This window comes from Drosophila persimilis, unplaced genomic scaffold, assembly GCF_003286085.1.
Source record: "Drosophila persimilis strain 14011-0111.01,24,50 unplaced genomic scaffold, DperRS2 tig00000191-arrow-pilon, whole genome shotgun sequence".
Taxonomy (NCBI): domain Eukaryota; kingdom Metazoa; phylum Arthropoda; class Insecta; order Diptera; family Drosophilidae; genus Drosophila; species Drosophila persimilis.
The window spans coordinates 11,335,557-11,362,247 of NW_020825298.1; the positions used below are offsets into that span (position 1 = coordinate 11,335,557).

General features: G+C 46.3%; 5 protein-coding genes across 6 annotated transcripts in view; 3 read left to right on the forward strand and 2 right to left on the reverse strand.

The window, feature by feature from the left end:
- The window catches only part of LOC6589891 (probable DNA double-strand break repair Rad50 ATPase), a 36,185-nt gene that overhangs the window by 2,196 nt on the left and 7,298 nt on the right, over window positions 1-26,691 (reverse strand). Inside the window, exons 1-4 of one of the 2 annotated variants that reach the window (XM_002014592.2) lie at window positions 12,262-12,390; window positions 12,115-12,203; window positions 2,344-2,494; window positions 25-159 (exon numbers count right to left, since the gene is read on the reverse strand). In XM_002014592.2, the coding sequence (XP_002014628.1) occupies window positions 25-159; window positions 2,344-2,494; window positions 12,115-12,203; window positions 12,262-12,321 (435 nt within the window). In that variant the 5' untranslated portion in view covers window positions 12,322-12,390. Of the gene's footprint in view, window positions 1-24; window positions 160-2,343; window positions 2,495-12,114; window positions 12,204-12,261; window positions 12,391-26,691 lie in introns of those variants that run through there. The other variant, XM_026989128.1, reaches the window with a different exon arrangement.
- LOC6589890 (adult cuticle protein 1) lies at window positions 13,676-14,376 on the forward strand. Its single transcript, XM_026989131.1, has 2 exons — window positions 13,676-13,721; window positions 13,791-14,376. The coding sequence occupies exons 1-2, from the start codon at window positions 13,716-13,718 to the stop codon at window positions 14,163-14,165; spliced, it is 381 nt and encodes a 126-aa protein (XP_026844932.1). The 5' UTR covers window positions 13,676-13,715; the 3' UTR covers window positions 14,166-14,376.
- Window positions 17,835-18,370, reverse strand: LOC6589177 (ATP synthase subunit g, mitochondrial). Its single transcript, XM_002014590.2, has 2 exons — window positions 18,297-18,370; window positions 17,835-18,235 (listed from the first exon to the last, which is right to left on the reverse strand). The coding sequence occupies exons 1-2, from the start codon at window positions 18,334-18,336 to the stop codon at window positions 17,961-17,963; spliced, it is 315 nt and encodes a 104-aa protein (XP_002014626.1). The 5' UTR covers window positions 18,337-18,370; the 3' UTR covers window positions 17,835-17,960.
- LOC6589176 (adult cuticle protein 1) lies at window positions 21,314-22,267 on the forward strand. The gene is made up of 2 exons (XM_002014589.2): window positions 21,314-21,398; window positions 21,479-22,267. Exons 1-2 carry the CDS (start codon window positions 21,393-21,395, stop codon window positions 21,917-21,919), a joined length of 447 nt encoding a protein of 148 aa, XP_002014625.1. The 5' UTR covers window positions 21,314-21,392; the 3' UTR covers window positions 21,920-22,267.
- On the forward strand, window positions 24,461-25,373 carry LOC6589175 (adult cuticle protein 1). The gene is made up of 2 exons (XM_002014588.2): window positions 24,461-24,532; window positions 24,595-25,373. The coding sequence occupies exons 1-2, from the start codon at window positions 24,527-24,529 to the stop codon at window positions 24,976-24,978; spliced, it is 390 nt and encodes a 129-aa protein (XP_002014624.1). The 5' UTR covers window positions 24,461-24,526; the 3' UTR covers window positions 24,979-25,373.

Genomic DNA, 26,691 nt, shown 5'->3' on the forward strand with positions numbered 1-26,691 from the left:
CTTGATCTGGGCCCGGGAACTCACCTTGGAGCGCTCCTTCTGTATCTCCAGGTTGGCATCTTTGTTGACCATGAATATGGGATCGTCGGCCAGTTCGTCTGGTATCACATCCGATTTACCCTCAATAATAAGCATGCGTTCGCGTTCCACTTCTTTCATCTAAGAACATATTAATTTCGTGGCACACAATATCTTTAGTAGAGTTCCCTTGATGACATTACAAGCTGTTAGCCCCAAATATTTGTGGCCGTTTTTGATTAACGATTTGGTTTGTGGTTTATATTAGGGACGAATGCTGTGGTTAATCGCTACAGAGCCTCTTGTTATACCCAGTAAAAGGAGGGTAAAAGAGGTGTGCTACTTTTTCGGAAATATTTGTTAAGGAAAGAACATCTGGATCTCACAGAATATATAAAATCTAAAGCAATAAAACGCCGCTTTAGCAGGTAAATCTCTCTAATATATGAGAATCCTTTGGGTCGTCGTAGTTTTACTCATATCGGCGTTACCGAGGTTGAGCAAGTGAGCCGAACAACCGAAGCGAGTGAGCCGGGGTCGTCGCACGAGCGACTTGGCAGGGGGCTTGCCCTTAGTCTCTACTTTAAAGAGCAAATGGAGGAGTTATATTCCCGTTTCTTTTAGACACATTTTAAGAGACTGTTTACCATTTACAGGATATCTTTTATTCGAAATATCCCCTATAGTGTAGCCTCTTTCTTCATTAAAGATTTGTCTGCGGCTAATATCAAAGCCAAATGTCCCGAGTAATAGCTTCTGAGCCTCTTAGCGGCTGGCAAAGCTTTTATTTTGTCTTTGGTCTAATTTGAGGAGTCCTTGGCGCCCGTTGCTCCCTAAAGAAATGCCTCTTAGCACTCAAGGGCCATTTCCTGACACCTTATACTACTGTCTGGTACTCGTGCCGCATTGCGCAGCACTCGTCAACAGTGCAATTGGAAGCGTGAACAAAGTTAACCTTCTTCGAGGAGCTGCAACTGCATTTAAGGACTCGTATCGGGACGGACAGATCTCTAAGTATCTGTATCCGCAGTGAAGCACAATGTACTTCATAGTTTTGGCCCCCCCCCTCGCATGTCTCACAGACATAAAAGGCGCTCCAAAAGAAGGCTGCTCCAAGTATCTGTACGGACCGTGTATCTGTGTCGGTTTCTGGTCTAATTTTTATTACTTTGACGGCTTGGATTTGCCATTTTCATGTCGGGGGCTCATTGAATTCAATTGTTTGTGCTTTGGAGCCAGGCCCCCCAGAAAATCCCCTCCCCTAAAAGAGGAGTCGCAAGAGAAAAATGAGTGGGCGATGGCGGTGTCGGCGTCATTGAAAAACTTTGGGACACTTTCGCTGAAAAAAGGGCAAACTTGAGAAGGGTAGGCAAGAAAATGAAATCGCAGCCAATAAACAAGTGGAAAATGAAGCAAACAAAAGCCAATCGACTGGGGGATACCTAAAGTACAAGAGTGGGAAATTGTATTTAAAAAATGGAACGAAATAAGAAGGGTAGAAGGTGTCTTTTTAGTGGAAGAAATGTTACCTAAATGGTTAATTGTTCGATGTTATGGAATGAGTAAATATTTATATGTCTATACGGTGTTTATTGAATAAAACTATGGAAGAGTGTATCAGTGGAAAAAGATCAAGGGTCTATAAAGGGAAGATATATTAAAATTAAGTTTAAATAAATATTATAAGAGCTATAGTTCTGGATAGGCAGACATTCCTTAATTCTTATTTGAGGAATAGTTTGTCAATAAACGTCTTGAAAAATCATTCTAGTACTCGTAAAGTTAAGAGCCCCATAAATTCACACAATTAAAACTAGACATTAAACACTTTATGCAATATCTTGAACACCTTGTACCACTTAATAAGTCAATACTCCATAAAAGGAATAGGGAGAGTCGTTACTTGTTACCACAAATGAATCAGTGGATGATATTGTAACTCAAACCGATTCTAAGCTGCGGTTCAACCTCTAAAAGTAATCCTGAAGTGGGAACTATGATTATCTTCATAGAATTTACACATAAAACTCTTCAAAACCCTTCCCTATACCAATTTTGGAAGACTTAAAGTTCCATCTTTCGTTACAAATGCACCCTCAAATCGAGTAGAACCCTTCCTCCTCCTTCATTTTGCTCTTCTACGTGACTCTGGGGCGTCAAATTTGTTTAGGACTCTTGTCTCAGATTCTTTTTTGTTGGGGAACTTTATGAAAATTGAATTACCAACCAAACAAATTGGTCACATTTGTGCGTCGTCCGCTCCCACCTCAAAACTCAAAGCTAATTGGGGTACAAAATAAAGATGTGCCAGATTTGGGTCCTTACCTCGCGGGCCCGGATGCGGGACAGCAGCTGCTTGCGGTAGTCCTCGTCGATGCGTTCCCGCAGCTCCTTCATGTAGGCGCGATCCGTCAGCTTGACCACATTGGTGCCCATGAGGCGCTCCAGTCGGGCGCTAATGCGCGGCAAATTGAAACTGTTGTGGGCGAAACGGAAAGGTGCAAATATAGTAGCAGGACTGGACAAGCGAATATTAATGACCAGGGGTTAATGTGAGTCAATAATTTTTGCCGGTTAATTACAGGCCGAACCTTTCTAATCCTCCCACCGACCGAGTGGCCGCCGGCGCTCTCTCTCTTCTAGGTGGGCGAATCCCACATGGAACCGCGGTCCGCACCGCGTTTTGAGCGCTTGTAACTCCGGGCAACGAATGAGGTCGGGCCGCATATTTTTTGTGTTACTATAGCGTCGTAGCTGTTCATACGCTGCGTTCGCCAACTGCCGCCGCCAGTCAGTCAGACAGTCAGGGGATTTTATTTTATTTTATTTTGGTTGCCAAACACCCGAAACCGACAACACAAGGACAAGGAGCACCGATAGGACACCGCTCCGCCGACATTCGTTGCTCCTCTCCGCCCCAACCCACTCAAACACTCTCTCTAAGGCACAGTGGGGCAAAATCGAAGCTTAAAGGGTTCTTCAAATGCTCAAATCAATAATTGCAGGCAGGATTCTTTGAGGGGAAAGACAGCATCTTTGGATAGAGCTTACAAAGGTTTTAAGGAGAGCAAAATCGTCTGATAATTGCAGTCCCTAGAAGCTTTAAAGGGTAAAGCCAGAGGATAAGTGTTCTAACTAGAATTCACTATATAACAATTACTAAAAGTTTCAAAAACTCTGGGAAAGTTTGTGCTATATTCTTCCATGTCAGAAGGGAATTACCATTGCTTTATCTATATGCAATAGTCACCTTAAATCTGTGTATCTTTATACCCCCAAAACAGCATAGGTCTTTCCATTAAAATCTTAGCTGAGAAAAACTACATAGATATAGCCATGTACCTCTCCCGTTTACTAAAAATGTGATCATTTCACTATACTATAATATTATACTATAGTAGGTCTATCTAAGAGTATTCTCAATATATCCACCATCTATGAGCTATAAAGAAAGTGAATAAACTACAATGGGCTATAGAAATAGATATTACAGATCAAATGCAAGCTATTCAAATGAAAATCTCAAGGAGTTCTATTCCAGAATGACTGCAGTATTTTAACACTTAATTTACACATTCCCCAAAGCGATAGCCTTATATTTTCCCCCAAATTAGTTCCAAAGTAAAGGCATTTATTTTAAATACAACAATTTAAGTTTAGATTGAGTTCTAAAGCTTATCCTCAATTAAAAACCTATAACTTTCGCACCTTCCTTTGGTTCTTTTCCACCCGGCACAATCCACTGTTCCCACGAGCCTGGGGCTCATATTTTCCACATGATATAAACACCAGCCAGCAAGAATAACAAGAACAATATATAACCTCGCCTCACCCGCAGTACTACACCTCCCACCTCCCCAAGCCGACAATTTAGTGTAATTTTAGACATGCAGACTAGAACTCTGAGCTCTAAGCTCTGAGCAATGGATGTGGATGTGGATGTGGATGGGTTTTTAGAAGGAGTACCACTGGGGGGCGGAGGAAGACTGTCTCGACTCGTCAGAGACTTTCGCTAGGCTTTTTAGCAGAATAGCAGACAGAGGAGGGCTCACATGGCGCATTCTTTATATGGTAAATAGGTATTTTATTTCTACATGCCATAAAGGAGTTTAATGCAGTCAGGTCATGAGATGCCGGTGTATCCCCTTGGTTGCGGATTAGTCAGCTCTAGTTAATCATTGTCGTTCAGCTGACAATTAGATAGGGTATAGCCATTGGCCTGATTCGTGGCCACAGGATTGCCTGACTGCGGTTGCCGTTTGGTTCAGAGCCAAGAAATTATCTCTATCGTTTTGGGAGTCATGCATTCCAATCAGAATGATTCTTCTACCCTTTTAAAACACTTTCAACAGATAAAACATTGTAAGCTTTGATGTCTCAACTGCGACTGCGACTGCGATTGCGACGACCTCCGAAAATCGCAATTCGCAATAGTTCAAAGTCGTCAAAGTTCAATTCAATCAATTTCCAATAGGGGACAGACAGGTGGATTCTCCCCCTTTATTTCAGCATTGACATTGATAATGAAATTTCAGGACATCAAAACATCAATGGATGTTGTCGTCGTATCAATAACTTAGGTCGTGTGTCACATGGCACTGGGACTGGAGCTGGAGCTGGGGCTGGGACTGGGGCTGGCGACACATGCATAAATTATCGTCTGGAGTAGGGAGCCTAGAGGAACCAATCTGTCATGTCTGTGTGGCCTACAAGAACGAAACCCCTGCTCTTACGAGCTTCGATTTATGTCCTGCCCAGGCCTTCCTTCCACGACTTGATGAACGGAAGTACTACCTACAGGAGATATCCACCTCGTGGGTGGCGCGTTTTTATTGCAACTTCCGCGTAACCTAACGCGAGTGCAACTCCCATGACATTTGCACTGCTCATCGTCGCCGCATCCGCTCTTCCTGTCACGAATGCTCGCACAGGTGGGCCATGATTTATGGCCCTCCGATTCGCCTTGCAACTTCGCCTCCGTTTCTATGATTATTACACCATTTGCGCAGGAGTTGGGTCGAGAGTGCAATGCGTGGGCTGTCGTTCTGTGAGTGTTCACTGAATGTTCACTGAATGGGTTAACCGCCAATACGTATTTGCCCTTAGCCATTTGTGGCCATATTCCGCTCAATCCCAGGCAAACCATAAAAAATATGGGATTTATGCATGGTTATAGCTGTAGCTGTGGGCCCTTTGGGTTTCAGTAATATCCATTTCCATAGTAAATCTTACGCACTTTATGAACTTGTTTTTTGTATATTCGATCGGTTTTGCATGTACAGAAGATATCAAAAAGGGCTATAACAGGGGACTCTTGGTAACGGAAAGGGTTCTGGAAAGGTATAGGGTTCCCCAAGTGAATACTCTCTTCAGGGGTATAATGAATGAATGGAGAGACCGCTTGCCAGATGTACTTTTAGCTAAAGGGTCTCTCCTTCCTTCCCTACTAGATTCCCTAACGTTTGAGGACATTTCAGAAGAAATGTATAGTCTATTGGTTTCTATTGGCTTTCGTACCATATTTGGGTACTATTTCGGTGAGATTTAAGAACATATATAGTACCTTTGATAGAAAAATACAATTTGTTAAGAATCTTGTCTTCTTTAAGGAACAGTTCCCGGCTTTGAAGTACTTTCCTTTAGTTATAGTCGGTATTTTATTCAGGTTTTTATGTTGTTTAGCTTTTTTGGGGTGTGTTCTGTACTCAGGGACTTCTGAAGTACCTTTATAATACAACCATCACATTTCAATACTACTTTATTTGAGAAGATTTTGTCCCGAACTTTTTTGCAGCTTCATTTCTGATATTCATTTAGGGACAGTCTTATTTAAGATCTCTTCAAACTGCTGGGTTGTAATCCCAGTTCCCATTTATATATAAATCCCTATAGCCCTCCATTACTTTCACTTCTGCTCTTGTTTCTTATATATGTCCTCTCATGGAAATTTTCTAGCCATCTGAGACTCCATTGCAAAGTGACAGAAAAGAAGAGGCTGGTCTCCATCGCATCGATGACATTTATGACTTAATTAGCGACTCTTTTCTTTGGCCTTTTGTGAGGGAAATGGAACCATATTAGTTTACAGCCTGGCTCTTCGTCATCGTTGTCATTGGCTAATTGAAAGGGAACTATAAAACTTGGGAACAGGAGAACTTCCTTCGTTTGGCAGGATGCCCTGCAAGTGTGTGCAACGCTAATTAATGCCTGGGACGTGCATAAATTTACCGAAGAGCCTGACATTTATGCCCTTTGCCATTCGCCATTCGCCATTTTGCCATTAAAATTGATAATTGCCCCACGTAGAGGGGCGACAATAAATATCCCCAGGATGCTGAGTGCCGAAGAGGCGCAGTGGGTGGAATATTGAAATGTGATTCTCTCGTGGGAGATCCTTTGTCGCGGGATTTACCTCGATTCCGGCTCCAGATTGCACTGCACAAAGTCAATGAGGAAATCCTCCTCGATCTGGATCTCCCTCAAGTGCGAGTGTTTTCGTATACGTTTCTTCTTCGATTTCGTGGACATCTTTGGTCAACTTTGGCCTCAAGGAGGCACTGGCACGTTAGTCACTCATTTTTGCACGGGGATTCAACGCGGGACGACTGGCTTATGCGGGAGGAACTTGGCGGAACTTTCACGGAACAAAGGCGACCGGCGAATGGGACGACCTTTGACTGGGATTCCTGGTTTTGGTGCCGCTCGTGGCACACATGTGTGTGGCGTCGAGTGGCAGACGCCAGCTCCCACTATGCTTCACTTTTACTTTTACTTTTGCTGTCGGCGTCGCCGCCGCCGACGCCGTCGCCGTTTCGCCCTCTCATGCCGCATGGCTTCGCGTTTCAGTCAGCCCCGATTTCAGTCCTGGCATTGCCTTTCCAGTTCTGGCATTGTCCTGGTGGTAGTCCCATCGCATGTTGTTGTGCGGGAACCCAGCGTAAAGCGTTTAATGCTAGGCGTAATGACATGACACCATGTCAATATAATGACAAAGTATACGACGCAGTGTGTCAACAAGTTCCCCATTGTACGACCACATACACTGGCGAAAGATTTGTGGACTCTAAAGGAAGTCCACAAGCTTTAAAGGATTGGTGGAGATGGCAACTGTTAACAAAGAGAGCTCATTTTTAGTAGGCATGGGGTTTAGCCAGACAGGAGGTGATATTTAAAAAAAAATCCACCATTAATGGTGCAATGGGAACTTGAAGTCACCAACCCTGGGGTGAATGAACCAGTAGGTGCTGTTATGAGCGTGATGAACGAGGTATTTTTTGATAATTACAGAGAGAGAAGATCGCTTGACTCTTCTACAGAGTATCTGTCGCTCGTTTTGGTGAGGAAGAGGATTCAAAGATGTTTTAGTCTTTCATTTGTTTAAAATTACTTAGAGATTGTGGAAGGAATTTCTTTTAATTTTTGTAATCCAACAAAAATCAGAAAAATTAGATATCCTCTATCTAAGATTGAATTAGGTGCACAGTTCTACTGGAGGTGTATCGTATCCTCTCCCTGTCGAAGGGGAACGAGATATAAAGGCTGGTGTTGCTGTGAGAAGAGGGAGAGAGCGGTACAGAAGCTGATGGGAAACATCAAATCAATCACAGGCGGTTTTTATTCTTTTTCAGTGTTTTTTTTTCCTAATGTCTTTGTTCTTGTCAACCTATCCTACCATAAGTGTATTCTAAATACCTTCTCCATGGGATTTTCTAGAGCTTTAATTATGAAAATTCTCAAAGAACCTTATCCATTTGTAACGTACCTTTCTACATTCAAAGAGTTTCCTCTAGTTACTGTCTTTGGAAGATCCTTCCCTCTTTCGTTCAGTGCAATGAAAACGCCGAAAAGTTTCGAACGTTTTCCAGCCTGTAGGTCTGCAGGTGACAACTCTATTTCTATGCCGCGGGACTGGAAATCAGCTCCTCGTACTAACCATTTCCCATACTCCCTTTCGGTGTTTATTTCACCGTTAGAACTCGTTTTTCCTTGTCACAGTATCTGCATGTGTGTGTGTGTGTGTGTTTAGTTTTTGTGAGCACGAAATCGGCGACTTAAAGTTTCCCCCGCAAGAGAATGGCACGGGCCTGGACTCGGAAGGGAGTCTCACATTACCGCTGAAACCAGATAACAATTTCGCTTTAGGGCCGTCTTTCATGCGAACAAGACATACAATAATTTCCTCTAATCGACTCGGAGCGCGGAAATTGAGCAAACACTTTGTATCGAGCTCGGGGATTCCATTGGTTAGAGGTGGGTACGGTACCTCCTTCGCTCTGACACTGACATTGCAACGTGCAACAACGATGGCAGCCACTTTCCGAAACTCGTCTCGTATTTGTTGGCAACGCCCTGTTATTTCCGGTCTATGCCACTGTGCAATTTTGAGGCATCTTTGCCCCCCAAAAACTTTAATTGCAACGTCTTCCGTCTTCCGACATCGCGAAAAGGTTTCCGCTGACATTTCAACAAATAACTTTGATTGTTGCGTTCCGTTCCGTTTCGTTTTTCGTTTTAAGCACTTTCATCTCTTCGTTTTTGAGTCCTTTGTGGCTTCATAGGATACTCCACAGTCAGCTCCACTTTATGTCTGGTTTGTGCGTTAACTTAGGGGGTCTTCTGGGAGGCAATGCAACTGCAGCTTGCTTCTTCCTCTAAAACTGCTTCATTCCATTGGAGTGTCATTTACTACATGTTTCTGAGTGAAATCACATTATGAATTTATTAAATTCTGGAAATCTGATATCTCTAGTCTTTGTTGAACTATTTTCCTTCCAAAGTTCTAGTTAAAGGGCACAACTAGGTGCCCATCTTTCAATCCTCCTCTACCTCCAAAAACACTTTACGAGTGGGGTTGTGTCTTTGCTAAACATTGAAAGGAACACGCGCGGGTGTTTGTCCCCGCTAAGCTTTTGAAAAGACTTTTTCTGCGGTACACTGAAAACATTATTGGCACTTTGAATGGCAACAAATCGTGCTCTAGAGAAACTATGAAATGTGGAGAATAGATCCAACTAAATATGGATTTAGCACTAAAATCCTCCGCAAATATGTATTATCAAATCAAATCCCTGTAAATTAATCCATAGCTCTGGCCATATCACCTTTATACTAAGCTCTCAAAATTCAGTTTTTATTCTGAACACTATCAAAAATCCTTTTATAGAAGGAGAATCGGAAGAACACGATTATGAAACACAGGTCCCCGAGATGACCAAATTTGAGACGGAGTCTTGGTAAAGACGCGAATATAAATACATATCTCATAACTCATATAATCTTTGCTTCCAAAATCGAATTCAGTAGGTACTGGTCAAGATATATGGAACTCAGATTCTATATAAGAAATATATTAAAACACAGCTCTGTACTTTGATAAAAGAATCCCAAATCCCCAATCCTAAATAAAACAGTCCTTCAACTAATTTAAACCTTCTCCACAATATACCCCACTTTCTCTAGCAAACACCGTATAATCCTTACGTGCACTTGACCAGATCCTCCAGGTCCTCCGCTGACAAAGCGTACTCGGGATCCAAGCTCGGGCCATGGCGTTTTTTGGTTCTACTGCGATGCTTGCGACGGAGTCCGCTCGAAGGCTTCGAACCGGATCTCAGAGGAAGGTTATCGCTCGACTGGACACTGGTTCTGGGTACAGGTGTATCCGCAATGATGGCCATGCCGCTGGTGGAGCGATCGTCGGGGTACTTGGCCGCTGTGGCGGCGGCGCTGGCGGCCGCCACCTCCTCGGCCTTGGCCTTCTCCGCGAAGCTGTCGCGTCGCCAGGAGGGCGTGAGAGTGCGCAGGATATTCTGGGTGTCCGCATAGCCCTCGTAGTTGTAGCGCTTCCGGAGGCTCAGCCCGGACAGATACTCGAGCGTCTGCCACACGTTCATCTTGTTCGCACTGTAGCAGGGCTCGTCGTCGACTGACCAGCAAGCGTTGCGTGCTATGCGCTGGGCCAGGAGCATCGTTACGGTGGCACAGCGCTTGCCTGGCGGCGGTGGGGCCCATTCCAGCGACTCTGAGCGAGCAACAGTCGCCCCCCCGATTCCTCCGGCCTGAGCGCCTGTGAGTGACATATGCGGAACAGTTTGTTTAGCAACGTCCCAGAGTCCCAACGCCCCAACGTCCCACGACGTCCAGGTGTACGGTTCACGTCAGTTGTCTTGGGTAGCACAAATTGAAATGTAATTAAGTTTCCTTCGGCGTTGTGCATTTAAAACTTCGTCCTCATCCTGCTTCTATTTTGATGGGACTACTATACGACTATACTGTGGCGTGCGAAGCCTCCGACGACCGAACTTCATGTGAGACCCCAGCCGATCGGCGCTGGGTGGCGTTATCCGTGTATCTGCTGTATCCGTGCCCGTGCCCGTGTCCGTGTCCGTTGCGTGGCAGCCACGCGTTCGTACTCGGGTGTTTATTGTATCCATTTTGCGCCATTAAAAATAATATCATTCTGATTGAGTGACGCGCCGCTTAAGTACTTTCTTCGCTGTCCCCGTACTGACACCGTTTTCCGCTTCATTCGCTTCACTTTGATTTCCCTTTTTATTGAACACGCAAAGAGTGGGCTCGGGGCCGGGGGGCACCGAAAGAATAGAGGACATTACCCCGTTCTCGGTTCCATTATATTCCGATCCATTGTGGGATACGCAGCTTAGACGAAAGTTTGCCCTTGCCCCCTTCTTCGGGCCATAAACTTTAGATTGATGGGTGTTTTTATGGACAAGGGAAGACGCTTTATCTATTGATATGGCAAAGAGTTATGGCCAAGAAATGGTAGTAAGTAGAGGGCTAAGAAGTTGTACTGTTGAAGGTCAAAAGGTTGACTGATCGATTATAAATTCAGTCTTTTGAGTATGGGTTCTGACTGATCAACAGAAACATGTTTATGGATAAAAAATCTGCCTTTTATAGGGGGTTCTATGGAGGTACTTAGAAGCTATTTTATCTGTTGACTTTTTTAGGGGTTATCTTTAGGATATGGCAGAGAATTTCTCAGCGGAAGAAACTATCTTTTCTTCATAGAGAAAACTTTCGGGTTGTCGTCGATCCGATGGGCGAGCTAAGCAAGTGAGTCAGGGGTTGACGCACGAGGGCAGGTGGCAGGGATTCAAAACGAATGAAGAAGGACGGAACGGAAGTGCTAAAAGGCTGCTTCCACGCCAATCCGAATGAGTATATCTTTTCTAGAGAATGTGTGGAACACATCGACCTACGAATGAGGCCTCAAAAAGTTCGTGTTTCAAGCTTAGAAATACTTTGGAAGATAAAAATAACGAAAGGCTATTCAAAGTTTATTCCATTAAGAACAGGAAAAAGTCAAGAAGGGAACACCCACTGTAACTAATAGTTTCTTATTCCATTCACACTTTCCTTAACCTTGAAGGCGGATTCCATGAACATTGACACCACAGAGAACACAGCCCCCCCCGCACATAGACAAGCCACGAAACCCGAGTGAACCGACGACCCAGTGAGCAAAAACCAAAGCCAATTTCCCTTTTCCATCACTTGTTCCCCAATTACTTGGAAAAGTTTTGCCGACAGCCGATGGCTGCACTTGCTCCTCCGAACCCCCCCAGACTGGTGTTCATTTGCATTGGAGGAGGCACTGAGGCATCTATCAAATGCTTCGTTAGCATCGCGTGACTAAACTTAGTCCGGAAATTAGCGACCTCCACTCGAGGAACGGGGCTGCCAGAGGAATGGTGCTCCAAAAGGAGCGAATTTTGGCAAGTTTTAAGTTTTAGGAAGCGCATTGAGGAAACGTGAGAGAACCAGAGATAGTCTTATCAGACAATGTGATGCAATCGTGTGTAAGTATTTCCCGCGAGAGAGTGGGGGCCACGATAATTGCCATGGAAATATTTCTGGGTGTGGCTCTTGCGCCTGACACTCTGATGGATGCAATAAAATATTATGAGCATGGCTGTGGCAAAGAATCTTAATTGAATGGCAGTGGCAGCGGCAGCGGTGGTTCCTTCACCGGCGCCAATCGATGTCAGAGCGAAACGACCACTCGACGGCAATGGGAGCTGGCACACGTGTCGTGTGTTTGAGGCTGAGAGCGATTCAATGGTCTGTACTCACGCAACAATGACATCGGGATCCTCCCACCACTTCTTGTGCGAGGGCTGCAGCAGCAGACTAACCTGACGCCAGTGGTTCTTGTGCACCACCTAGGTATATGGCCATATCATTTTATTATTCCCACTTTTTGCCAGGGCTCCAACTTACTTTGTACTTTTTGGGATCGTAGGCACTGTGATCTTTGTCGGAGAACACCAGACGAGCCATTCTGCCGCGCTTCCGGGTATTCTTTCTACCTTTTTTGGTTTATGTTGTTTTCTGTTTTGGGGGAAATATTTTATATGTTATATTGCAGGACTGATGATTTTGTGTGTTTGCCAACTTGTCGCACTGACAGTTGACTGAAAGGGGACCATGAAATGGAATTATTTCCGATATTTTATTCAACCACAAAATGTACTACATATATGAATCGATGGATTCAGTTTTCAGCTTTCGGAATACGAAAGAAATATGTATTATTTATGAATCGATTATTGGTTCGTTCAGAGGCTAGCTCTCCATCTAAAGATTTCTTCCACAGAGCTATAAGTTCTAGATAGTCCTGGGATCTGGTAAAGCATATAATAGTAACAGAATAGTAGTCTTATTCTCTATGGAGTTTTGAAGGTCTTACTAGTGATAACAAATATTTTTTTTTCATCAAAAATTTTGCATAAAGACCTTATTTCAATTCAAATATAATATGTAGAAGACGTACAAGGAGAATGTCTGTCAATAAAACTATCTTTTGGATCAGTTTTCAAAGATTTCTTGTACCTAGATCTCAGATATAAGCATTTCTCGGACTCTAAGGCTCTGTTAAGAGAGACCCTCTTCGAACACCTTTCTTAGATCGAAGGAAAACCCACCACTCCATGGTTTTGTTGCATCCCAATTCTTTTTGAGTCTCATTTTAGGCACCACTCTATCCCACAGCCGCGAGCATAGCCCCCGCATTGGCTGCATTAGCGATATGCAAATCGGTATATGTATCTATATAGTATTTATACATATATCTGCATCGATCGAGACCAAAATGGTTCGGTCCAACGCCTGGCGGCGGCTGGGGCATTAATTTCAGGGCAGACTTATTGAACTGGATATAATTATATTCAGCTGATGAAATTTTAATGGACAGCCGAGTGTTCGACTGTGTACTGTATTGTACTGTACTGTGCGAGTGAGTGAGTGAGTGGTTCGCCCATCCATTGTTGTTAGGGGAGATATTACAGACATGTGGGGTGGAGGCTGGGGCTGGGGGTTTGGGGGGCTGTTGTTTGCGCCGTTTTCAATTGATTGGCCGAATCAAATGTGTCTTGTCCGGTTGGTATCTTGTCAACCGGCGTGGCTAATTGTCGCCGCACTTGAACGGTGTCTATGGCCCATGGGCTCGGAGATCTCTTTGCCCTGGCCATGAGCAGAATCGAGTTTGTTTGTTCTCCAGGGGCCACTGGCCAGTTTCCGCATTAGTGCAGCAAACATACCGAGAACTGGCCTTATATGCTAAATGGTATTATGGATCTCTCGCTCTCGGTCGTTAGAGCTATAAAAACGCCGTGACCACCGGCAGATGTCAGTTAGTAACGTTTCAATCGTCGCTTAGATCACCAGAAGCCAACATGAAGGTAGGATACTCGCACTTCTCCCTACAACCAGCCAGGAATTAACTCTCTCTCTCTCTCTCTCGCTTCCAGTTCGCCGTTGTCGTAGTCTTGTTCGCCCTGGCCTATGGAGTCAACAGCTCTGTGGTGCCGCTGCTGACCAGCATCCATGGCGGCCATGTGCTGGTGGGTGCCGGACCCGCCGTTGCCGGTTCTGTGGCCATCCAGGCCTCTGCTGTGCCCGCTGCCGTGCCCCTGGTCCTGTCCCCAGCTGGACCCGTGCTCATCCAGTCGGCCCCAGCCCATGCCACCATTGTGGCTGCCCATCCGCCCGCTGTGGTCGCAGTGGCTGCTCCCCCTGCCAGCTATGTGGCCAAGACCCGTGGCGCCGTCCACGTGGCACCCCTGCCCGGACACTCGCAGTCGGCGGCCTCCGTCAACCTGGAGCCCGCACCAGGCACCTGGTAATCATCCACTGAAACGGAACCCCCTGGATAAACGATCCCCCTTTGACCTTGCCAGCGATTGTCTCTGTCGCGCCGTCTCTCTGTCTCTATCTTCAAGTCATGTTTGGTTTTAGTTTCCCAAAGGTTTTTCCACTTGCCATCTGCCGCGGACCTCACGCACTCCTCACAAAACTTTCTTCAGCAAATCTAAGTCAATCTCTGAGTCCTTCCTATCGATTTCTGCTTTATTTTCTCTTATGTTATCATCTGAAAAAATTGTTTCTTTGAATAAAAAACTGTTATCAAAACAAATACGGGAAAGGTGCTTTTTCGAAGGGGATTTCTTAGGGATCAGCTTTCGATCCCAGTTCTATCCATATTCCCTACTCCCACGCCTTCAAAGTCTTGAAGTCTCTGCAAATAGCTCTCAAAACGAATCTCGATCGATTGACGATTACCGATTACCGATGCCGGCAATTAATCAATTCCGGGGCCGCCTCGATCCAGCATCGATCAGCAAGCTACTTTGAACCAGACCCAAAGCAGGGGCGTTGACAAAGCCGCTCTCTGGAAAAGCAGCCAAAGACAAGCCCAGGCAGCTGGACTACATTGTTGCCAACTGGTTGGAGACCCCAGAGACCAGAGACCAGAGACCAACAAAACTGAAATCGAGAGTACCGAGAGTACGGGTACGAGTACCCGATAAACTGGAGCAGGGGGCGGTTTGCCTTGATCGCCGCACACTCGCACTTGCAATTATTAATAGAAAATGTGGCGCGTAATAGACGGTAACAAAAGCCACAGCTTTATATGGCCAAGACGGCGACAGAGCACGGAGGACAGAGCACAGACCCCGGTTAAGTAATGTGTCTATGCAAATGCAGTTGCAGTTCAGATCCGCCTCAACGCCCACTGGGGGCTCTTAAGAGCCCCGCTTTAGTGCTTTTCGTTCCCGTTTCCGCAGCCCAAGACTTCGAATTGACCAAAATAATGATAAGCCAAAAAGTGCTCTGAGCTTTCAATAAAAGTGTCAATCGTGGGGGTAAAAACAAGCGAGGAATTTGACACTTTAGAGGGTCGACACTTTTGATACCCTTGCAGAACTTTTGGCACCAAAATCTCAGCTCTAGTACCCCCTGGTTGGAGGGTACAACAGACGCCATCAGAAGGGGAGACAAACAGCAAACAGCAGCATTTTTGCCGCTGTTGTTCGGTGTCGTGTCGGCAGCCAAGCCCCATAGCAATTGGCCATAAATCTGGTCCCCAGCCCCAGCCACCATTCACTTTTGTTTCTTACTCGATCAGCGGCCCCTGGCCCCACCCTGCTGCTGTTAGCTGCGTGCGTGTAAATGCAAGACGCAAGACGCATGACGCAGCCACTGCAACTGCCTCCTCCTCCTCCTCCTCCTCCATCTCTGGTGGCAAGTTCAAGTTTACGCACTGCTCTGTCTGCGGTCTGTGGTCTGTGGGCTTCCTGCTCGACAGGTTCAACGGACGGCAACGCACTTGAGCAAAACGCATTCGTAGTCGCATTTTCTTGGTTTCTGGTTTTTTGGCACGCAGCACGCATGGAATCGAGTTCAAGTTGGCCCACTAAAACCCCTTTTTGTGGGGTATTATCTCATACCGCTTTTTGCTGCGTTGCGTGTGTGGGCGATGAGTCATTGAATAAGGTCAGTAGACCAATAAAGGATCGGATCGGGTCTTTAAGCGAAGTGATTCATTCGAAACAGAACCGAGACCACGAGACCACGAGAACATATGGCTGCCAGACCTGCCAGTGGGAGTCGGTAAGCCATTTGCTGGACTCGCAAGACATGACCGAATGCCAGCAAAAAGTATTTCGTAATAGCCCTGGTGTACAGTCTGGTGTACAGCTTTCTTATCCGCACCCACAACTGGTTGGCTGGTTGGCTGGTGGCCTAAATATAGTAACAACCTGTAACCAAATATACGCCACAGAAACAGAGAGACAACCACTCGTATCTCGTGTTGCATGAACCGCCTGGAACTGGAAGCAGCCACTTGCTAACGTCATAAACACACTACACAACGTGGCCCATAGAACTTGTTCAATTGGCCATTCTGCGGGCACTAGAGCTCTCTGTTAGTTGTGACAGTTGTGACTACGATTTAGTGACAGCCGCGACCGCGTAAGTGGGTAATTATTGGCTTCGCCTAATGACCATTAACCGATGCCTTAGCATACTAATTGTATCTGGATTAATTGCCCCCAGATCTTGATCGTAAACCAACGGTTTTCAATCGATTACGTCTACGATTGGCCATTGCATCATCAGCACAGAGCACAGTCCCAAAAAATAGTAACAATTGCACTTCGGAGGCCACATCGACCGAACGGCCGACCACTCGAAAATTCCTCGCAACGGAGTCGAGTGTGATTGCCTGTGTGTACGTTAATTAAATTAACTTAAATCGTCTAGAAATTAAAACGGATACAAGTTGCTGGAATAGTCGACGGGGAATTGCTCTTGGCTCCTAGATAGCCTTCCAACACTTTAATTGATCAGTGCTGCAAAGAGAACCGACTTTCTGCTTCCCCCTTTAGTGTTGCTTCAGTAGGGTACTGTACTTCCAGCCTTGATTTCCACATAGGCATCTGAAGCTAAGATTTACATCCGTTCCACATTCAAAACTCCCTTTTAGGGCTTTCAGATTGCACATTTGAACATTCAACATTTCAAAACCCTATTATATTCAAAGCTTTTCTGAACCAGTGCTGGAAAGCGTGCCTTCCTTTAGCTGTACATAAGTTCTTTATCACATATTCAGTGCCTTAAAGCGCATCTTTAGCCTTTGAAGTCTTGTTTTGTACTCAGTTTTCCCATTCTCAAACCAGTGTTGCCTGGATTTCTATGCCGCTGCCAGTGTTGAATAACAAAGGGCTAGGAGTACACTAGTACCCTTCAGTCTTCACTGTTGAGTAGAGTATGAAAACCAAATTAAATAATGGGTAACACGCCAAAGGTGTTGGCGGAGTGGGTGGAAATGCTGCTGCAACCAAATTCGTTGGACTGCCACCGTGCCACACCGCCCCACTGGCCCGGTCAGCGCTTGTTTGCAGTTGTAGCAACAATTGGCAGCAGCAACAGTCGGCCGGCGGCCAAATTGAATTCAAGCGTGGCTAACATTGATTTCCTAGCCCCGTCGCGGGCCCCACCGCCATTCACCATAATTAGTTTTATTCTGTTTATGCGATTTTAATATGGAATTCGCATTAATCTCGCCGGAAAAGTGGGCGGCAACCGGGTCTGGACTGTGATAAGGACCTGGCTCTGTGCACCACGGACTGTGGCGGCTGATGCATGATGCAATCGACCAGTGAGATTGCAACAAAAGGCTGGAGAACGCGGGGCTTTGCTATTAAAATGCCATTAAAATTGGGCCAAACGGTGGAAATACTCGTACGAAATATGTTTATGTTTTGGGGCAGCACCGTGGTGCCGCCCGGTCCATTGTTTGGCGTCGGTTGTGCAACCGTGTCAATCTGATTTATGCCACTTGACCGAACGAGTGCCATGTCGCGTTGGTTAACGCTTTGCCGCTTGGACGCCTGCGCCACACGACACGTACACCCCAGTCGAGGAAGGGGCAAGATCAATGCCACCTCGGCGGCGATTTGCATTGAGCGAGCATACTCGTACACCCGTGTACCCATGGTTCTACGGAATTCTGGGAGGGGCCTGCTGCTGCTTTATTGAATGCACCTGGTCGCAAAACATGTGTCTTGTGTACTGTGTAGGGGGGTATCATGTCTGTGTAACGTAGCAAGAATTGAGGAAACATTTCGGAGTGCTTAGACCTTGTAGCCCACAAAGTGGCGACGTCCGATCACCTCGCCCATGTAGAACCAGGTGATTACCTCGACGGTGACCAGGATGTTCAGCCAGGCCTCGCGCACTGTGACCTGGCCGAGACGGCCGCCCAAGCCCTTCACATCCGTCTTGAGTTTCTTCGTGGACTTGGCCGCGGTCTGCAGCTTCTGGAAGTCGCCGGGCAACGGCGGCGACAGCTCCACTTTGGCATATTTCCAGAATTCCTTCAGCTGCGGACGTGCCAAAGCAGCAAGATCTGCGAATACATACCCAATACAGAATACAGAATATATTATTATGATGAATGGAAAACTTACTATTGGCGAGTGCAGTGGCCTTGGCAACGTATTGACTCATCTTGGAGCGAATTTTATTCAGTTTCTGTGTTTCTTTCCAGCAAAGACGACACAATAGTGCTGCCAGACAGTTGAAAGCTAAACGATAGACTGCTTTGATGGCAGGCGATAGGCCACACACGAATCCCAGGGGGACGAATGCCCAGGCAAATGTGTTTTTGGTTAAATTTGCATAATTGCCCAGTTGTCGAATGAAATCTGCGCCAATTATGCGATTTTGCGGCGATAAACTGACCGATCATTACGGCACCGACAAGATAGTTATTAGTAGAGCGCGCGGCTCAAGATCCCCGCCCACTGGCCAGTGGAAGACAATAGCCATGGGAGAGAATATGAAAAAAGCAAAGAGCCAAAAGCACGCCCTAACAAATTGGCCCAGACATCGATGGCCTGCATTGTCTTCGGGACTACGGAGCTGAGGAGTATTTCATCATCGGGTTGGCTGTTGTTGGGTGGGTTTCCATAATGTTAATGGATCACAAATGGCCACTAAGCCAGTGAAGGGCTCTCATTCTGCCAAGGAAATTGGTCCAGTACGAGTGCTAGTATATCGTATTACTAATTGAGAATGACATTCCAAACACAGACCCGTTGTGCTGTTGCCGTTGCCCTATGCATAATCATTAATAAGATGTGATTAATGCTTCATAAATTTGTTTCTTGCGCCCGTCACTTGTGCCATGCAGCTGTCTTCTAAATGGTTTGGTTCCACTCTCACATTCGGGCCGTTCTGACACTTTGACCCTCGTCCGAAAACGTGGCCAAAGTTGATTTGCATTCCTATGACAATTTCAAGTTGAGGCGCTGCCATTTCATGGGGGGATTGCTATGGTTTGGATTCGGTTAAGAGCTAAGAGCCCCCACCAAACATGGAAATGTAGTCCAACAATTCGTTTCGCTATTTTGCATTTTTATTGTTTGCCAATGCTGACAGCGTTTGATTATATTTATTCTTGGGCGTTGGCCCCGCAATGCCTTCCTATTTCTGGGGGAGCAGCGCAGTGCAGTGCAGGCCCCACCGCAAACCGAAAATCGAATACCGAAAACCGAAAACCGGGCATGAGCTGCAAAAGCTAATTGTTTATTTAGAACACTGCGCAAAAGTTCCATGGGTTTTGGTTGGGGGAGATTACGCGATTTGATGCTGGCATTGTTGGGCACTGGGGCTGTCATAGTTTTGCTTCCCCTGAAGACTCTTTATAGGCCTAGAGATTGATTGCTAATTTCGGGGGATTTGTTTTGCTTAAGTCTTTAAAGAAAGGTAAGAATTGTAGCTATCGATTTGGCGACTTATCGCTGGGCAGTCCTGCAGGTGCGATAGGTGCGCATCTATCGATTGTTGAAGTCCTTTTTCATTGCTGAGGTTTTTTTCTGAGCTGATAGATGTATGATGATGTTACACTGTGCAACAAAATGCAACTTTTGATAAGTATTTTGCACCAGACAAAAATAAGACTTGCCGTATGCTCCCAAAATATTTAAAGAAAATTCAAAAACTGCATATTTATATAATTTTCATTAGGTATTTGCAGCACCGATATCTTCAACAATTGATGATCATATTGATGATTGAATTGATGATTAAATTGACGATTATACGACCTTTTGCAGGGCGTTTGATTCCTGTTGATAGAGTGGATTACACCTGAAGATCCAGCGATCCAAAGTAAAAGTTTTAAACCATTTTTAATCATTTAATTATCGTACCAAAAGGCTCTCAAGAAAAATTTCGAAGAGATTAAAAATGTTTAATAATTGCCACGTTTTTTTTTAAATGTTGTTTTTTATGGTATGTTCCTACATATTATTAGGATCTAATTCTTTAGTGCCATTAACTCTTTCGAAAGAATATTAAAGGTACGTGCTATTGCGTAAATCCAACCCATTTCATAATACCTCAAACATTCATGTATATTTTTCTGTAAATTGTTATTGTTTAATCAATCTATAGAAAAGGCATACCATCGCTATTGCCCATCACTTAAGATATTTCACAGTTGACTGCCGCTGCGGCTGCTCGATGGTTATGGTTATGGTTATTGTTATTTTATTTAAACATTAATTAAGTCATTGTAAAAGGCAAAGGCAAAGTTCTTAGCCTGCCTTGGGCAATGGCCAATATTCAATTGTTTTTGCAGTGTAGGCACGCGACTCTAGTGGAAATTCCATGCCCCAACTAGCGGCAGCACTCACATTTGAGTTGCAGGCAACACGGACGGACAGATAGACAGACAGACAGACAGAAACAGAAACAAAAACAACAAAATAAATATATAATTGCAACAAAGAATTCTGAGCCGCGTTGCGACTTTGGGGCCTGCTGCTGCCATTGCAAATTGAATGCTTTGGGCCACATGCTTATGACTTTTTAAATGTGTTTGTGCTTTATCAGTATAATTTGGTGTTTGTGGCAATTTTCATGTTGCTGATTGGGCTCCCCGATTGGCTGGAGCCCGCGTACTAGCTGTGTGTGTGTGTGTGTGTGTGTGTGTGTGTGTGTATGTGGATCTGTGCTCGTATTACCCTCGGCTCTAAATTCTTGTTTATAGTAATTTGCGCAACCATTGACAGCACCGTAGCGCCCCATGCCCCACGCCCCCTATGCCCCGCCATGAACCTGGAGAGAGGAGGGAGCATTGGTGCTATCGCCACCCAAGGCAGATCTCAGACGGACGATTGACGCAGCTGGGCAGTGAAAGGTCCCGGCGTCAGAGCACCCGGAGCACCACAGATCCAAAGTGTACTCCAGTTCTCGTCGTCGTCGTCGTCGTGGTCGTCGGCACGAGCCCCAGTCTTGGGCGTCGGCGTCAGAGGCTCTCGTTTTTTGTTTTGTTTTCGTTTTTTTGATATACATTTTCTTGGCTGTGACTGTGACTGCGCGGCGGCGGCAGCTCCGGCACAGGTTTCCATTCGGAAAAGCCAGGCAGGTCTTTTGGTATAAAAGTTGCCACAATTTGGTAGTCGAAATCAGAATCAACTCGTTCGCTGAGTATTCAACACAAGTTTTCCTTCTTCTCCTCCAACAACCACTTCTTCAACACCCCCCCCAAAAGCAACATGAAGGTAAGCCACCCACCAGGCAGGAGCCCCGCCTAGGATCCACCTTCTGACTCTCCGACTCCTGATTCTCCCTCCTCCTGCAGTTCGCCGCCGCCGTAGTCATGCTTGTGTGCGCCCTGATCGGAGCCGAGGCCTCGTGGAACGCACTCCAGATCGCCCCTGGCGTCTCCTACGTGAACTCTGTGGCCCATGGAGCCGGTGCGTGGGGCGGCCCATGGAACGGTGCCTGGAACGGCGGCTGGAACGGTGCCTGGAACGGTGGCTGGAACGGCGCCTGGGGTGCACCCGCCGCCGTGGCTGTCCATGCTGGTGCCGGTGCTCCCTGGGGTCTGACCGGTCCCGGCTGGCATGGCGCCTCTGTGCCCGGCATTGCCCTGGCCCAGGGACCCGGTCTTGCCGCTGGACACGGACATGAGGGTGTCTACGTGGCCAAGACCCGTGGTGCCATCCACACCGCCCCCCTGGCCGGACACATCAACTCGGCCACCTCCGTGAACGTGGCCCCCGCCCCGGGAACCCTGTAAGTCAATCGCCATCCACCGCCGACCACCACCACGACCGACCTATGATGTCTCACCAACCGATGCCAAACGGATGTGGCGGACGGGGCGGATGGGCCAGGAGCCAGGAGCCACCTTCGATCTCCTCCATCTGCTTCAGCGACCGACCTTCCACGACTCTAACCGGATACTTCCCCCCAACTCTCTCTACACACCTATTGTTAAGCACACACCGCTCTTAGTCCCCCCCCTTCGCCCCCGATACGAACACGATCCTGATCTTGAGGCGATCCCTCAGCAATTTAAGTCCAACAACAATTACAACAACTACAAGAAACCAACAAACGACAGCATGTTAATTTTATTATTTGAGAACTATATCTTTCAAATGCCTTCCCATCTTCCACTCTCCACTCTCCTCCACCATCACCACTTTTCTCTGTACTTTCTATATGCTTTCCTATATCTATCACTATCTGTCTCTCTCTATACATATCTGGCGTGTCTTTACGAAGAGATATGCTTTGACCAAACTGTAAATATCCATTCCCTGTACTCTAGTAATCTGCAACAATGTAAAGATTGACGAAAGCGTTATAAATAAACTCAAACAGCGTTTTTTATACGAAAATTTCTATGGAAGATCATATGGGGGCTTTGGGGGTGGCAGTTATTAAGAATCCTTGAGTTTTTACCCAGGTTTCCATGGAGATGTCAACCCTGTGGCCCGTGGAGCCGGCCCGTGGGTCTAGAGTTTCTCTACTTCTCTGCTCTACTTCTAGAGTTTCTTCCTTAAAGATTCAGGGACTGTCTCTAGTTTCTCCTGGGTCTCTCATTCATTGAAACCTTCTAGTAACTTCCCTTACGACCTTGAAGCACCTGTACTTCTGTGCACCCCCGATTATATCTAAACACTAATATAATCTAATTATTGGCTTGACTGGGGGTGTGGCTCTGTTTCATTGGGGTTTAGTTTTTGCACCTGCTGGACCTTGAATGGATCGCTGAAGAATGTCTAGATCAAATGTGTCTTTGTCTTTTAAGTGTACTATTATTACGGCAATCCCAATTTGTTTGAGCACACACAGAACAGCAGCCGCTGAACGGTAGTCAAGTTGGAGGCCAATGGTCATTAGATCGAGTTAATTGTCCAGCTACGATACATCTACATCTGCAGTGTATTGGGAGCACAGGGCGTATGCTTAATTATGCAAACGCTTAAACGATAATTACAGAACCAAGACTTAGTTTCAGTCAGCACCTGGTCTTCGAGTGCAGCTAAATAATTGACTTATGAGGCAAATTATAGCAGTGGCTAATTACAGACTATCATCGAGAGATCTCAACTTGAACTCTTTCGGATCTCTGCCCCCACATCCATGGAAATGGAAACCAGTTCTAAAGCTTTCCAAACACCTCCGCCACTGCCGAATCGAAGGCTTTTTTCGGCATGATTGAATTGTCTAATGGGGCCTGGGCCATGTGGGAAGCCTGCAGACACCCACCCACACTGTTCCTGCCACGCCACTCCATTAAAACCCAGGGAATGTTGTGGCTACATCTATTAGGTAATCCGAAAGGGACTTCTTTGGGTAATTCCATTCCCCTTTCTCATGGTTTGCCCAGGCAAATCCCACGCCCAACCAACGACAGATCTCGGTTATGGCCCTTAAGACACATAAATCAGTTATTAGCTGGCCGCATTCAGGATATGGATCAGACCATAATTAGATTTGCTTATAAATCATACTGAAATGCTAATCGAACACAAACAACAATTAAGTAATTAAACCGACGCGTCGGTGTGATGGAGTGAAAAGCAACTTACCGGAACTGCAGCTTAAAAGTGGGTTGGGCGCACTCAAAGCCACTCAGAGAGATAGAAACACTCACTCGGAATGCACTTCTGGGGCGGTGCAAGTCGTCAGAGGTGTGCAGATCCGTGTCCGTTCCGATGGGAGCTGTTTCCAGGCTAAAGAAACTCAGAGGGAACCACGAGTTGGTTCAAGATTCGAGTTCTTGCAGGAATTATATCAGAACCAGTCGGAACGTTTCCTGCAAAAGCACACGTCCCTCGATATCAAGATACAACTTTGTATCTCTAGGAAAAAAGACACTTATACCAGATCAGATGGCAGGAAGGATAGGGCTATATTTGGGAGAGTGCTGGCCGTGGAGAGAGTAGCTTTAAATCAGGTTCCCAGAACCATATTTCACTGCAATCTAAACAGGAACGAAACTATTTCTATAACTATCCGTAGAACTAGTTCTCGGAAACGATCAGCTCTGAGATAGTGAGGCAGAGCGCAGCGGGCGGGTGCAGGGCGAGCAAACAATGTCTCAGTCAAGGCGGTGATCTGTGAGATCGCTCAGACGATAGATCGATAGATCGGTGTAAGTCATGTCATTTGCTCTGGCAGCATATGCAAGCGGACCACTGTCCCGTGTCTGAACAATGTGTGAACTCTCACTTTCATGAACCTTTGTCGTTGTCGCCGGTGCGCGCGCTGGTGGTCAGCCATGTGGGGCCTGCAGTGGGTATAAAACTGGCCGGCAGAACCGTCCAGAGATCAGTTCAGAACAAGAGTTCAACAAGAGCGCTACCAAACCCAAACCCAAACCAACAGCAAAATGAAAGTGAGTTTGGGTCGGGACTGCCACACGGCGAATCCTTTGCTAATCCGGCTATCCTTTTCCAGTTCGCCATCGCCGTTGTCTTCACTGTGGCCCTTGCCATGGGCGTCCAGTCGTCGGTGATTCCCCTGCTCTCGCAGGTGGCCGGACACGGACTCTCCTACACGGCCGTGTCGGGACCCGCTGTGATCGCCTCTCCCTGGGCCCATGCCGCCGCCCCCTGGGGTCATCCCGCCGCCGCCTGGCCCGCAGCCGTGACCGTTGGCGCCTGGCCCCCAGCAGCCCCCGCTGTCGTTGCCGCCCACTCCCCCGCTGTTGTGGTCGGCCCCGTGGCCCATGAGGGTGTCTACACAGCCCAGACCCGTGGTGCCATCCACACCGCTCCCCTGGCCGGACACATCCAGTCGGTGGCCTCCATCAACGCTGCCCCCGCTCCCGGAACCCTGTAAGTGAGAGGATCTCCTGATGGACTACAATCCACCACCACCGATCGGACCGCCCCGCCATGCCAAGGAACTGCCATTGATGGATCCTCCCTCCCCGGGGGGCTCCTCAACTCAACCCCAATACTGTTGTACATAAATGTATATAGATCTATATAGACAGGGTACTCGCACCTAGCACTTGAACTTCAACCACCCCTACCATAACTAGCCATCAAAATTCCCTTTCGACCCAAGCACCGGCCAACACTGGCTGTGTCCCTTGCGCTCTTTATTTATTTCGAATACATGTTCCAAGCATTCCTGTGAAAACTAGGCAGAAGGACTTTCCTTTGAAGGAATGCCACGACCATTCCCTGGGGAAATGTTTGAAATTTTGCAAATAAAGAAAATGTAACCAACTCGAAATGTGATTTATTTGGGAAGAGGCCTTAGAGATTGGAGTACAGTTTGAAAAGGATCTGTGATTGGTTGATTGAAGATTCAACAAAGTATTCTAAAGATCCCACTACTATATTTAATAATTAAGACCCCTCTGAAGCGATTTGTTTTGAAATTTCGCTAACAAAATCCGAATTCCAAGTAAAAATCATAAATCTCCGTCTCTAGCATTGGTTTTGTCACGTAACAAGCCATAAAAGCGACAAATATTGGACTTTAGATTTGTCTCAAGCTCGTAATGGATCAATTAAGCGCATAATAGACGCCTCTTAAACGGGTTTAAATTACACAGCTAGTCCATGATCGACTGGAAAATACCTTGCATCTCAGGCATTCTCCGGCGTGGAGTCAATTAGTAAACACAGTCCGTTGGCCGATGACTACAATGATTTTCACAGTGTTACGCCTCCGTATGCATTTGATTGATTCATTGACTCAAATGGGAACATGAGCCTCCACTGAGTATCCATCCCCCTTGCTCCTCCACTCCTCTAACTATCCCCAATGCTACAGTTCTCTGAACAGAGCGACGCAATTGAACGAAAAGGCTGAAATGTCAAGTTCATGCGCATGCGCAGCGTTCAACGTTCAATGGCGCAATGCATCCACAAATCAAATCAGAGCATTCGCACCCCTGCCCCGGCCCCACCGCTGACCACAACAGAATCCAACTGTTGCTCTGGCAACCCAATGCGTGACTGCCCGACCCCCCCTCTGCGATTCCCTCGCTTGGTTTTCTATTCCCACTCTGCGTTTCACGCGCTTGTTTTTGGTACCCTTTAAAGAGGGTATACCGATTGTCCACAGAGGATTGTAACACAGAGAAAAAGTGTACGAAAAGACAAACAATACATTCGAGATTATCAATAGATTTATGTGGGTTGGTGTACAGTACGCTGATCCCTAGACACAACGAGAGTTAGGGAAGATACGATCCCTAAGGGAACGACGAGCAACGAGGATCCCATTGCTAGGAAGACGACGAGGAACGAAGAGAGAGAACGAAAGAGTGTGTTCACAGAAAGAAGACATTTATTCGAAATTTATGAAACATGAACTAAAAATTAACTATGAAACCTAAAATAGATAAGGACCCCACATAGACTTCTTTATATCACTATCCCCAAGGGTATTACTAGATTCGGCTCCCGAAATCCGCATTGCTATCTTGTTTTTCATGTTTCGCATTGCTGCCGCATTTGGCTGTTGAATGAAATGCGTCAGTGTACCCTGCGCCTCGCCCCCCGCACTCCAGCAACCACACCCCCTTTTGGAATA